The sequence below is a fragment of the Nyctibius grandis genome, chromosome Z (genome assembly GCF_013368605.1).
Source record: "Nyctibius grandis isolate bNycGra1 chromosome Z, bNycGra1.pri, whole genome shotgun sequence".
In the NCBI taxonomy this organism is placed as follows: domain Eukaryota; kingdom Metazoa; phylum Chordata; class Aves; order Nyctibiiformes; family Nyctibiidae; genus Nyctibius; species Nyctibius grandis.
In genome coordinates, this window is record NC_090695.1 from 64,357,852 (window position 1) to 64,372,853 (window position 15,002).

General features: G+C 35.8%; 1 protein-coding gene across 1 annotated transcript in view; it reads left to right on the forward strand.

Moving 5' to 3' along the window:
* AUH (AU RNA binding methylglutaconyl-CoA hydratase) overlaps nucleotides 1-14,453 on the forward strand; it is a 136,341-nt gene extending 121,888 nt beyond the window's left edge. The window contains exons 7-10 of the mRNA XM_068422558.1: nucleotides 8,620-8,807; nucleotides 10,482-10,532; nucleotides 12,352-12,399; nucleotides 13,261-14,453. Coding sequence (XP_068278659.1) covers nucleotides 8,620-8,807; nucleotides 10,482-10,532; nucleotides 12,352-12,399; nucleotides 13,261-13,338 — 365 coding nt within the window. The 3' untranslated portion in view covers nucleotides 13,339-14,453. The remainder of the gene's footprint in view (nucleotides 1-8,619; nucleotides 8,808-10,481; nucleotides 10,533-12,351; nucleotides 12,400-13,260) is intronic.
* Nucleotides 14,454-15,002: the final 549 nt, after the last annotated feature.

A 15,002-nucleotide genomic window follows, 5' to 3' on the forward strand; every position in this document is an offset into this window, starting at 1 on the left:
TGGATTGCTGCCAGAGAGGGGTCAAAGGATCTGCATGTAGGAGTGCCTTGAGAGATCCAGAACTAGGAGCAGCAACCAGGCTGCAGCTGTACCTAGAAGCACAAAGGGTTCAGCAGCTAGGTCTGCTTACATCAGAATAGTCCTGCCTGAAGAGCAGGATGAGGCCAGTGGGTGAGAAGTGAGTGGTGCTTCCTATCTTGTTGATCCTTAGCATTTTTTATAAACTATTCTTAATGACTTATGTTAATTAAAAGATATTTATAATTTTTTTTAATAAGTGCAGTGTTTCCGTCAACTATCCTAGCTCTTGCTGCTGATATAGATTCATTTCTTTATTACCTCCTGCATATATAGCCCCGAATGTCCCTCTTCTTGGAATTTGTATGTAGGCCATAAGGAAAATAAAATTAATATCTAATATCTTTGATCCTTAAAACTGTAAAGGTCCATGAAAGCCAACTCATCTGTGCATGATAAGGGACAGAAGAATCTAATTAGCACTAGCTTCTCCGTCTATAGGGAAAGACTTGCCATTGCACACAGCTGTTTTGTGTTGCATAGTATGAACAGTGACTTCTCTTCTGTATTGCTATGTCACAGCAGCAGGTGAGAGGAATATAAAAGGTGTTTTCTTAATGTAATTCCTTTCCTTAGTGGTGTAACAGTCTGACAGCTACAGCTTGGGAATAATCACTTATTTAATCTCTTTCTTTGTTGATTTCCTGTTTGTTATTGCCTTTTGGGTTTTTTTGAGGAATTACGAATTGACTAGAAGGTGATGGAAGAGCTATAGTTTTCTGTTAAGGAAAAAATATTTGAGTAGTCCTGAACAACAAAATGTTAAAATACCAGTTTGTACTTATTGGGGTATGTCCACTGTTGCACAGGAACTGCCCAAGTAGAAAATGTATCCCATTTATATTTAAAGTTGTTATATATCTTTACACAAAATTATATGCATATTAAAGTGAAAATTTTTAATTATTTTTGACTGTAATGTCTTTAAAAACTCTGATTCTCAAAACGTTAACAATGTGATTTAAACAAAATAGTATTTATCAGTGAGAGAAGAAGAGCTGTTTTAAATGTACCATCTGTTGTCTGGCCTTTTAATAGCAGTATAACTCAAAACAGTGTGCTAGTCCTACCTACCCTCCCTCAGTTGATCCTGAACAGCAATATATGGAACCAAGGGTCAGTGGAAAGTAGTAGAGATGTGATTTCCTGATAAGGGCATGAACAAATGAGCAATTTGGATCTTCTTCCAATTGCTTTTGTTTATGTTGAATTTGTAACCTTTCAGTCTTTGAATACCTGGTCTTTTGTATAGTCTGGAGGGTATCTGCTGCTCTCAATATAGCTGAGTGACAGAATCATATTGTATAGTGAATAAAGAAGGTTTCTGTAGAGCCTGTGAAGGATGATCCTGGCCTTGGAAAAATAGCTTCTCTCCCAGCCTGTGGCATAGGCTTCTAACCTGGTATGTTCAAATCACTTAAACTGCAATTTCTTAGGTGTCAGTTCACTGATTTTAGTATTCTGATAGCCGATCCGGAGTTATTGAGCATGAAAACCTGAAGCTGAAGCCACTAAGGCTGCTTGTGTCTCTGAAAAGAAAGAGTCTTTAGAATTGCTTCAAGCTAGGCATGCAAATATCCATGTGAACAAAATGAGCACGCAGAGAATATCTTACAGCATAGACTGAATGCATGTTTATGCTTACACGTGTGATGAATTTATTTTGATTATTAATTCAAAACCTGCCTGTACACGACCCTGTGCAGCATGCTCTAGGTGAACCTGCCTTGGCAGAAAGTTGGACTAGGTAATCTCCAGAGGTCCCTTCCAACCCTAACCATTATGTGATTCTGTGATTAATTTCTAATATAAGTTTTAATTATTCTTGCAGATATATAATATACTTACAAGGAATAGCAAATAATGTAAAATTCAGAATACAAATTAACATGGACAATAACGTTTCAGTTATTCATGTGACTTAAAGAATTTTTAATAACAGCAGTGATTATTTCATCACATATCAACTGTTACTGTAAAATAACAAATAGAAGGATCAGTCTGGGAAGTAAAAAGAACAGAATGCCATTCTGGCACTACTAGATAGTGCTACAAAATCTGACAGATCAAGCTGAAAAAGTTAGGAGTATTTCTGAGTATCAGACTTGGTATCTCAAAATTAAGTTCCAATTTACTCAAGAGTTTGCTTTTTGCATTGCAGATTGTTAGATTAATGCATGCCAGCTTTGAACGATTTGGCCAGTTTTTTGGTAGAGCCTGTGTTTTCAAAGCACTGTAGAATGTTATAGACATGATGTTATAGCCTAGGTGTTAGGCTAGGTGCAGTATAGCTGTAGTGTATAGCTGTAGTGTATAGCTGCCTCATCTGTGAGGACATCCTATTCAAGATGAAAAATTTGTTTCATACGTACGAGTTAATTTTAGATCTCTTCATCAGTAGAGAGGGTGCTCTGCCTTCTTAGTATTTGACAGCTGAACCAGATGGGGTTGAGTCCTCCTAAAGTCTCGTTGGCTTGCTGTATTCCCAGGGCTCCCATTCTGTTAGCCGCTGATTCTCCTTTCTTTAGTGCTGCTCAAGTCAGAGAGTTTCAGGAAGGAATAATTTCAGAGGTGAATTCTTAAAAACCCATTACTTTGGAACAGTTGAAAGCAGATGAATTTGGTTGTAGTTGGGATGGGAGAAAGAATAGGGTTAGGAATATGAATTGTTTTGGGGGTTTAGCGGAGCAATGGATTTCTTTGCTGTGTGGAAGAGTAAGATGGTAGATTTCCATAAGGAGAACACTGAAGTGAGGAAAACATTCCAAGTCACTTGCTCATAAGCAGTGAAGACTTCAAATTTAATAGTCTGGTTTTTATTTTGCTTGTTGTTCCTTTATTTCAATTCTGTCCATTAAAAACTAAAGTAATTGTCCCAATTTGGTACTGTGATCTCATTCAAAATGTAAATAAAAATAGGATACTACTCTGGTAATTAATTTTTCTGTATTTCACTTGCCCTAAGTAATGATGATAGTTTTACTCATGTCTGGTTTTTTTTTGTCCTCATTTTCGCATGAATCGAATTTTAGCTGTCATAGTCAATCCAAAACTGTAAGAACACGGACTATAAAATTATTTATTTGAAATACAAGTTAAATAAAAGTTTTTACCTAATATTACTCATAGAGCCCACATGATTTGTAAAGTATGATCATACAGAGCAGCACTGGTCTAAACCTCCTACCTGTTGTTACAGCTGAGTAATGACTTCATAAATGTGTGGGTGTAATTTTGAAACTGGAAAATGCCTTCTCTTGGACCATTAATTTCTATCTGCAGCAAGATGAGTTATGTTTTAATGTGTATGTACTTTTGAATTTCACTTAAGTTCACTTTCTGTCATTGCATTCCCAAACAACAATAAGACCAAGTTCTTGTCTGGAGTAATAGGAAGCATGTGACCTTACTGAATATCTGTGTGTGCTCATGCTTGTATCTGTTTACATTTAAGTAAAAGTTAATAAGTAGGTTAATGGCCTTAGGCATGTCTCTTTTCTTCCTCAAATAATGTCAGTTTAAAAAAAAAGGCAGATTGTCAGTGCATGCATTGCTAATACCGTGAGTCCTGGGAGTCCATGAGTGGTAATGCAGATCTGCTTGTCAAGTGGTGTTTAGCCTGACAATGGAGTCCATGGAGTTGGTTGTACCATGCTTGTGCGGGAAATGTGCACTAAGCTCCTTACACCAGATGCAGGATCCCTTTTGAAGTGGAGTCCATTTTGTAAGAATCAAGTTCCAGACGCATTTTTTTGTTCCATCCATTTCACGTATTCAGCTGTCTGCTGAGGAACCATCTTCTATCTTTCTTAATCTACAAGAGGATTACTTATTTTGAAAATAAATTAGTTTTTCTAAATTACATGACTGTTTCATCTTCCTGTACAAAAGCTGTGATTATTTAACTGCTAGAGAATTCTAAAAGTGTATTTACACTTTCTCTCACGCATCGTAAGTGTTCATACATCTTCAAGCCAAGTACTACATTCCTCTGATACAAGCTACCCACGCATGGTGGTTTGATATATTCTCAGATAGGTTTTTAAATAAACCAATCCACAGATGCATATGAATAAAACAGATTGTGAAAATTAAGAACTGATTTGCAAATTAAGTCTGCAGTTTTGGAGCTGGGGTTTGCCAGGTCATCCTGCCTCTTTGACCTCGGGTAGGGTTGTCTCTGGTGTTCCTGTAGGGCTTTCTTCAGCTTGACTCGCAAGCCAGGCTTCCGTGAGCCATTTTGGCAGCCTACTATGAAATCTCACTCAAACGAATTCTCAGTCATCACAGACAGCAGGGCAACCTCTGAGTCAGCCTAAGGCTACTGTGTCAGGCTTTGCTCAGGCCTCCAGTCTTATTCTGAACAACGACTTATATGGCCAGACATGAGAGCCTCCTCACCTACTGCCTGCTCGTAGTCAGTTCAGTGCTTTTTTCCCCTTGCAGAGATAACGTTTTGTTCCTTTTCTTCTCCATCCCGTTTTTACCCTGTCACTTGCATCTTTGTTGATGTCTTTCCCGGTCTAAGCTATTTTTGGTTGTTAGTTGGTTAACCAGTTTGTGCCAGTGAAGGGCTCTTCGTGTTTTCTTCTATGAAAGGATTTGGGATGTTTGAGCCCATAAAGATTTATACCTGGATTTAAGTTAGCTAAAACATGTACAACTTTGCAGGATCAAGGCCTAATCTGTGAAATTATCTGTTGGAAACTTGTTGTTAAGTGTTGTCTTGGTGGAGAGTTTAGGCTTTTAGAATGCTTAATATTTTGAAAATTCTTAACTTAGTGATGGATGGCAGGTACTTCAAAAGTAGAAAATATGTGTGTTACACAGGCTTTTAAAATATTACTTACAAGACTGAAAAGCATTACATTAAAATAATAATTTTATCTATGTTGGTTTATTTATGGGCTCATATTGTTAAGGATTCGGTGTTGTGAACAGCAGGTTTCTGTGTTCCATATTTCTATGAGTTTCAACGGAAAGGAGAAAAACCTACTCCCTGCAGCTTTCTGCAAAAGAATCACAAGGATACATTTGAGCCATTTCTTGACTTACTTGAGTAATTAGAAATTTTGTAGCTGACAGACTTTGGTCTCACCATTGATTATTAATAAAATATTAGAAATGCACAGTGGTCTAGTTAAATCAATCCAGCACGAATCGAACAAAGCCCGTAATAGAAAGGGTAGGATAGAAAGACTAATTTTTACTTGACTTAATAAACAGAATTATTACTGAATTAAAGTTTGTATTTTTTGTCAGAGTAGGATTTTTTCCAATATATTTTGACAGAGCCTTCATCTATGAGAAACTACTGACTGTAGATATTCTCTGCCAGAATGATGAATCTATTTCCAGTAAGCTAGTTGCTTCATCTTGTTGGATATACTCTTGGGAATTTATCACATAATTCCCTTAATCCAAACCAGTTGTGTACATATTTTGTAAATGATGAATTACTGACAGTAAATAAATATTCATACAAAATCAACTATTTGTTAAAGAAAAAAAAACCTGTTTAACAATTTTCATACCAGAACTTAGCAGTCTTGTATTTAGTGTCATCTAAAACTGCTGTTTACAATTATTACAACATTGAATATATACCATCTCAGATAAGAATGCATTTACGTGGGAACTATATGTCAAATACTTTTATCAACACAGTGAGTAATACCAGATCACTAGTCCTTGAAATAACATGTCATTAAGTTTGTGAAGGTGAAACAACTATTCTTCCATCAAATTCTGCTCTACATTTAGATGAAATGCCTTGGTTAAGTAATGTCTTTGAAGACTGGGTGTTACTTCCTTTAGCTCTGATTGTAGTTGGCAGGCATTATATGTCCTTTGTGTGTTACCAAAACAGAAATCTATCTGCAACGTACTCTCTGTCTTTTCTTCATAAATGGATGTAACTTTGGTTTGTTGGATGTATTTTAGTGTGTTGTTTGCATTTGATTAATTGGGACTTACTGCTTTTGTGTGTGCATATATCTTATTCCTACTACTGAATATATATGATTGATGCACTGAACTGTTGGCTTCTGTTCTGTGAATATTAATCAAAGAATATGCTCCTCTGCTTAATGGCTTTGCAGTGTAGGAGGCAGCCAAACAACATAGACTACAGTCTGCTTTTTTTGCTCTTTAATCATTATTGTGTAAGACACTGGCAAGAACACTTTTTTCATCTATAAACACTATTTCATGCTTAAACATATCCATTGTTTGGTCAAAGTTATGAAATATTGTTGCTCAATTAAATTTTGTTTTCAACATTTCCTGCTAAAAGCAGTAATAGAAGAGGTAAAACAGTGAGGGAAGGGGATATAATTAAGTAGAAAAAAGTACTAGGCATAGAAAGCAAGGAAGAAGCAGATGTGGAGTCAGTAAATTCAGCCTCATATGGTTTCTGATCTTATGATTTGGACAAATAGCTTTCTTTAATCAAAAGCCAAACCTGATGCTTTTCTAGATTCCATCACTATGGTGAAAGGGATAATTTATGACTAAACTATTCTTAAAGAGAATTAGGGTAGACATTTGCTATGTTCTAATGTACACTGAAAATGTGTATAAGGATAGACATTGATTAGGGTGTGACACCTTCTTTGGGTGACAAATTAAAAGACATGTTTAGTGTTTAAAACAAAAAAGCCAGTAAATGTCTGTTTGTGGTGATGGTGGTACAGCTCAGGATCAGAAGCAGCAAGCCTCTTGAAAACACAGCTCACATTTTTATGGCGTGTAGCTCTGATATAAAGGTTGATAGCTACCGCTTTAGTCATTCTCTGTGAATCTCATCAGTGAGGCAGCCAAGGCTAATAGGAAGGCTCAGGCTTCAGGGTTTGTAGTATTTTACAAAGGGGTTTGCTTTAGTCTCCTGTCCCCCCGCCCCTTTCGTAAAAATGCCCTAGAGTAGGGGGCTTTCTCTAAATTATGCTGTTAGCAAAATTTTCCCCCTAGCACTATCACTGGTTTAGCTGTGCAACCAGCAGAATTAGCAGAATTTATTGAACAGGAGTTCCTCTTGATGTTGCCTGTTGCCCTTGACCATTAGGACAGTCTTGCTAAAGTCCTCTCAGAGTGGTAGAACCATAGAGAGTATCCCATTATTTGTATTTACTAATGTTGTTCTACAAATTTTAACTGTTATGAGTGTAAGCATTTTTTTAATTCCTCCAGTTTTAGCCCACAAAATATATCTCCGTTTTTGTTATAGATCATGATTTTGTAATATTCTAGAAAGGCATAAGGCAGGAATCCCCCAAACCTTCTGCATTTTTGTATGATGTAATGTGTTCAAAGGCAGGTCTGTTTTTATAGAAAGCAATACAGTAGTACTGAAGCTTGTGATTCATAAAAAACAGTAATTGAAAGCCAAATCATTGAATCACAAAAACTTTTTGTTCGTTTGCAGTCAGTTTATTTGTCTCAGACATGTATTTAAAGTATTTTCAGGAAGCATTAGTAACATAACTGAATGGCTTCAATAAAATACTGGCTTAGTCCACAATTATCTAATGGAAATTAGGCTATTTTGTATTAGTTGAACAAACATTTATCCAGTGTTGTATAACGTCCCTTTGAACACCTCTTGTAAATATTCCTCTTGCATATATACATATATTTATATTTGAATATATTAGCATGCTTTTGCAGAAATAGCTATTTGGAAAGAACTTTTTGCTTACAGACTCTCTATATAAATTGAATATTTGTTTCAGATCCATGTCAAAACGGTAGACCTTGTATATTTTCAAAATCCCTGCTCCTGGATAAAGGCAATTTCCACTGTTTTAATTCATACAGACATCTGCTTCTGTGATTTCAGTCTACTTCTTCAGTTTTGATAATGAAGAAGTTTTTAACACAGTAAGAAAAGCCAATTGAAGTTAGGTGCCTTTATCTGCTGATCCTCACCTGCCATTGTTCTTCCCTAGTTTTTGTAATCAGGCTTTAAGTTTTCAACAATAATATGGAAGTAAGAAGAGACAAAACCACGGCTTTTTAAAGACCTTGTCTAGTGGTTTTAGTTTAGTTTATGTATAAATTTTTATTGTCCCTAACATATGCAAATTTTAGCATTGACTGCAATCTTGTTAGAGTATATATTCTTTTTGAGTATAGTTCTTCAAAACTGTTCATACTGTGGTGATTAACATCGTAAAAGTATACAGATTGTTAAAAAGAAGCAGAGTTTTTGGAGGTGGTGATTACTGGCAAGTAGTTTTCCTTCAGCTTTTGGCTGATATGAATAAGGTAGCTCGTCTGTAATCGAACAGAATCTCTATTAATATTACCTCTTTTCAGTTATTTACATGTCTTTCTAAGAAACAGAGCAATTGATTTCGGTTTAGATGTAGTTTCAAACCTGAAGAGCGCATTTAGGAATGCCTTTGTATGATAGTTTAATTTCCGTATGTTCATATAATTGTTTATGGAATTGAAAATATTTGAACTGAACAAGGCCTCTACATTTGTGGTATAAATGGATGGGAAACTAATACTTGCATTTTCTCTTTTTCCAAACTTTAGGCGGGACACAGAGATTACCTCGCACAATTGGAGTGTCTTTGGCAAAAGAACTAATTTTCTCTGCACGTGTTGTAGATGGTGAGGAAGCAAAATCAATAGGATTGATTAGCCATGTGGTAGAACAGAATGAAGCAGGGGATGCTGCATACAGAAGAGCATTAGCTCTGGCAAGAGAATTTTTACCTCAGGTAAAACAAATTATTTTGGTTTTGGTTTTTACCAAACATTAAAACTGAAAAAGAACTAGCTGTATTAAGAAAAACTGTCATGAAGTTATGTATTAAAAAGCCATTCTAGTTATGTGGAGAGCAATCAGAAGTTTTCTCTCTCGTGTATTGAGTGGTGTTATTTGGTAATTATTTCACAGTGAAGCAAAAAACCTCTTGTCAATCATCGTATCGTCATGCTATGGTCTATGTATTGTGTATTTGGCTTTCAAATTTTAAACTAAAAATAGCATAAGGGTTTTTTTTTTAGTAAAGGAATTATCTCAATAGGTTATTCTGTTGCTGTTGATCACTTCAGAGAGAGGCAAAAAGTTCCATATGAAAGTAGCTGTATCTCAGTGTAACTTCTGTTTTGAAAACATAAAGCTAAATGTAATTTCAGTATTAAAACAAAACCCATTTACTAGTGGAAAGTTTGTTTTCAGTCCTTTGTGTATAAGCTCAATGAAAGAATCATGCTTTTGTTCATTCTAAGTGGCATCCTGTCTTTCATAAAAGAATTGAAATGGGATTTGCTGAATTATTGTGCTTTAGAAGTTGAAAATTTTAGTAAGAAGTTTAAGTATAAGCCTTAGAGGAGTCTTTTTATTAGCTGATTGCTACCTGTTCCCCTGTTGCCATAGACTGCAAGCTGTTTGTTCAGAGTAGGAATGTGAGTTTGGAGCTTTTGATAAACCTACTTTTCAAGTGAAGGGTCCCAGGTAGCAAATTCATAGTACACAGAAGAAGAAAATAATTAGTAAACCACTTTATTGTCTCACAAGTGTAACAGCTAAAATTTTTCATTGAAAATGGAAAATGTTACAGATTAAATATGGCACTTAACATTAGTTATTTGTGTCTTGAACACCCTCATAGAAAGACAAGTATGAAAAATACAGTAAGAATTTTAACATACAGTGATTCTGGAAGGTTGATTTGTAGTTACAACTTCGCTTTGGAACCATCTCAAAAGCATTTGGCTTTTCCCAAAGCAGCTGTCCACTTCTCTAAAGCAGTGTCTGAACATTCAGAAGCTCATGCTGATGGATAGGCACAGGACTGAGGCGATTCCCAAAGATGGCCCACTGTTCTGCAGCACATTGGAGGAGGAGGGTGGAAATGCCTCTGCTCGCTGGGGACCTCAGTCGCTCACAGAGGAGTGTCATCACTTGACCAGTGTGGGTTTTGCGGTAGCGTATTTTAGGTTTGAAGTTGCATCGGTTAAGCTTATTTCATTATCACACCTTTTCATGTGTTTCCTTTGTCTGATAATAGGGACATAAGATTGACCTTGCAAAGGCCTATAATGATGTCTCTTAAGATGGCCGTTCTGAGCCTTGTTTTGAAGGGAATTGAGCAAGCTTGACAGAAGTGGACATGCTCAGCACCTTTGAAACGTAAACCAAACGCTGCTTTAGTTAGGTTCTTTTGGAAACAGTATACTTGCAGTTTTTCTCAGTACTGAAACTATCACTTTGGAAGCAAATGTCTACTATGGTGATGTAGTTTAGGATATTTGACCTATTTGCTATAAATATAATAAAAGGCCGAAGTCTAGAAGGTCCTTATATAAGAACATTGATGTGCAGACTCTTCACTGCATAATCCTCTGGATTTTAATGATATGTAAATAAACTTTTTCTTTCATTTTAGGGACCAGTAGCAATGAGAGTTGCAAAACTGGCCATCAATCAGGGAATGGAGGTAAGGATCTGTACTTTCCATAACAGTAAGCAGAAGTCAGGCTGGCATCAGGTCTGCTGTTGTGATTTTTTTTCTAGAACTGTTTTTAGTTTCTCAGTGTATAGTCTTTCAAAACTATTTGGTCAAAACTTTTTAGAACATGAAATGCAATTTTTTTATTTCTCAGACTTTTGAGACTAGAGATGATGCTCATTACTTGAAGCTTGGTAACCTCATGTCTGTCCAGGACTAATGCACTCTGCTGATCGATAATACTAGAAAGTAAACATGAAAGACTATGAACAAGTTGTATTTCAAATGCTGGGTGGAAAAAAACCTCAAAGTCATACTCTGTCAAGTTTGTCAATGCTCCCAGTGTTTAGTAACTAGTAAAGTTAAAGGCCAAAAGGCATGTTATTCACTTTTAATAGTTTAATAGATGTTAGTAGTGTTAAAGTTATACCTGGAGTCTGATTTCATATTTGATTCTGATTGCCATTTCTTCTTGAACACTGTTGACCTAGCTCTAAAGCTCCTTAAAATCCAGCCCTGAACACGTCTGGACGTGTGTTTTACTTTAGGCTTGTGAATCATCTTGCTGAGCTCAGAGGACTATTCATATTTAAAGTTAAGCACATGCATAAGCTCTGCACCAGAACACCTAATAACTCAAGCTGGGACAAGGGAAAGGGGATCACACCACATGCAACATCTGAATCCAAGAAGATGAATTTAAGAATGGTTCTTTTTTCCTTAAAGTCTCAAAAGCAACCAGTGATATAATTTAGTTCAGCGGAGCGTGCCACCAGTAAGTTTTGGCCCGAGAACCAAACTCAGATGCTGTTGTGCAAAGAGTATGTTTGTTAGGTTTCCAAGGCAAGTAATGATGGAATTCAACATTTATTACACTGGTACCCAAGGTTCAGAATGCTACAAGCTAAATTATCTAGCTACCAGGTGTAGTGGACTGAAAGGTCAAAATCATGATGTTTACAGAATTAAGGACGATAGGGTTAGAAAGACTCTGAATGATCATCTAGTTCAATCTTGAGGTCCCAAGACAAGATCTACTGTATCAAAACCAATCAAGCCAATGTTCATTCAAGGTGTTGTTGCAAACCTTCCATGGCAGAGATTTCAAGGCTTCCTTTGGTAATCTATCCTGCCGCTTATCTCCCTTCGCAAATTGCTTGTGGTGCCCAGCCACAGTCCTTTCAGTGACCATGTCAGAGCTGTTAAGTTCTCCAGCAGCTGATGCTTAAGAAAGGCAGAGAAGTAGAAGGGGAAAATTCAGCCTTTTCAGCTGAATTCAGCTGACCAGCTCACAAACCAAAAAATGTTATTAAAACTAGGTGGTAATGCAGGATGGCCATTGGCCTATTTTTTTTAATATTGCATCCCTTTAAACTTCAATATATGTTTATTTTGTGGCCTGACATCATGTTCTTATATGACATTTTTAAGATAACTTGTTTCAGAACAATTTTTAAATAATCATGCTGTACATTAAATCTTCTCTCCTGTAGTAAATGAAAAGATTACAAATGTACAAGTAGCTAATGGTATTTAGTGCAGATGATTTGTAGTGAAGAACATACATTCTTTTGACCGTGTGTTACATACTACTTGTATCACAAATAAGGAAACTGTTACAGAAATACTAACTGCTCTCACCACATGGCAGTGTAGCATTTCTATGTTAAAGTAGTGTAGCAGAACTTTGCAAAAGTGTTTTAGTATGTGGCATATAGAAACACAGTATTTAATTTAGCTGTCAGGAAATAATCTATAATAAATATACAAAAATATGCTTTTAAAAACATTGTATTGTTTTCCTCAGGTTGACTTAGTAACTGGTTTAGCAATTGAAGAAGCTTGTTACGCACAGGTACGTAACTATGATTACTTGAAAAAACCCAGAAAACAGCCTTTGTTTGTGCCTATTATGAAACATGCAGAAATTCAACTAGAAATTACTCTATGATTTCTTCTACAAATATTTTGGCATTGTGTTTAGACCTTCTGTCTACTTACTCTGTTTTTGTAAGCAATTTAAGGAAGGAGGTGTAGTTTAGGACAAAAACATCTCCCTGACAAGACTCTTAGGGTGAAGGCAGGGAAGCACTACCAGCCACATACCTAGCCATTCATACACTGCCATGCATCTAGTCCAAGAACTGCCTTGCTTTTGCTTCGTTTTGGTTTAACATGAAATAACATGAAGGGCACTTCATCAACATGTGCCACTAATGACCCATGTGCTACCAACAGAAAAGCAAGGCAAACCTCTTTGCCAGCAAAACATGGGAATGATGTATTTGAGTTTGTATGTTCTTGGACTTTCAGACAAGTTTTTGATCATGGAAATAGAAGCATCAACATTAGATGCTTATTTAAAACATATGGTAATCTGATTAATAACCTACTCCCCTCACCAAAAACAAAACAAACAAAAAAAACCCCACCAAAATCTCAAGCAAACCCTCAAGAGTTTCTCACAGTCATCTCTTTGGAGAAAAGATACTCCTCTGTTCGGAGTGAAGATACTCCTCCCAGATAGTTTCTCAGCCTTATATTGTGCCTTTGAAGTGACTGGTATTTTCCTGTATCTGACTAGACACTTTAATTTTCATTTTTCTACTGTATATGTTGCATGTTGGATGCATTGAAGGACTAGGATTTTTATGAAAATATTTTTCTTGGTATTGTTTTTGGTGTCAATATTGAATTGTTACTCTGCTCATTGCAGACTATTCCAACAAAAGATAGAATTGAAGGTCTTCTTGCATTTAAGGAGAAGAGACCTCCTCGCTACAAGGGAGAATGAAAGAAGCTGATGCCTTTAAAATACAGTGGGATAAAAGTACTGCTATGAGGACCATTAAGGTGCACTTTGTATCTGCACCTGGAATATCACAACCACCAAAGTAAAAGCAATTCATACTGATGTTACAACATTTTGAATGTGTCTGTACTTGTACTGGGCCCAGATAGAAATGTGTGTCAACTCATGCTCATTACAGTTTCTGAAGGTTGATCTGTGTATTGGCAAGGTCACAGGTTCATGCAGCATTTTAAAAATTTCACATGTATGAAACGTACCATTCCACAATTGAAAAAGCTCTATAAATTCTTTATATAGACAAAACCTAGATGTGATGTTAAGTATAAATCTGCTGTATCATTTTTCAAAACAAAAGTGACTACTGAACACCAAAAATAAGAAATTGTACCGGATATGCATTAAAATGATTCTGTATATCAGTAAAATTAAATATATTTGAGTATTCTAACTGAATATGTACATTATTAATAACGCTAAAGGAAATGAAAAGGATTATTGTTTGGAAAATGTTAAGCTTTATTTATCTGACTTACACTATTCTAAGCAAAATGAAATTAGACCACATACATAATGGTGTCCTTTTGATGAAGTCATTAGCATTTTATTAATTCAATTGTATTAAATGAAGACATTTTCAAGGCCAGCCTTTAATTATGCATTCTTGTATGTTAAACATGGATTTATCTTGCATTCTTCCAACATATCATCTGATCAGCACTGTCTTCTGTGAAGGAACTTTATTTCACTTGCCCGAGTTATTTTAAAATTTTGAAAATTGTATTAAAGATTGCTGTGCAGGGATGCAACTAAAGTGCTGTTAAAGAAACTAGCATTCTCTTAGTCTCCAGAATATTCCTTTTGCAGGTTCTAATAATGTATATTTATATACAATGGGGATAATACTGAAATGTTCTTTATTCTGTGGCAGCCTCAGATGTTCTTTTCATACATTGAAAGAGAAATCCAGTAGGTTATGAGGTGAGAAGACTGTTGTGATTCATACTGTATATTTGCTGTGGACAGCAAATGCCTGGAAATAACCTCTTAGAAAGTATTTTTGTTAACTTGACTGGAAAATAAACATGGCTTAGCAATCAGAGGCTGTCTTTTTATATGAAAACAGATTTCTTCGTGTTTGGTTACCATTGGCTCACAAAACTTGTGCATGCTGTGCTGTTTCTGCAACATTAACTGTGGTCACTGTCCATACGTGTGATGGTAAAGCAGCTGATCAACATGAATTGACAAGAACTCATTTAAATTCATATTTAGACATATCTTTACATGTAAATTGATTATAACTGGTAGAGCAGACACTTTGTTGACTGGTAAACTTGCTGAGTCTATCATTTAATGCACAATAATTTGCAAATAAAGTACCGGTGCTTGTTTTGATAGTCATAGAAAGCCTAGAGGGTCATTTTCTCATGTTTTTGAAATGCTAACGTGTCATTTTCATTTTTACTGAGTAGGAAATAATTATGTTAATAGGAGAAAAAATATTAAGTCTATGCTGATTAGTTTCTGTTTCATAACTTTGATATACAGTCTGGTTATTGAGCTACCTGTTTTCTAACAAGCACTGATTAAGTCTATTTAAAAATATCTAACTTTAAATACTGTGGCATAAGACTGTGTAGATTCGT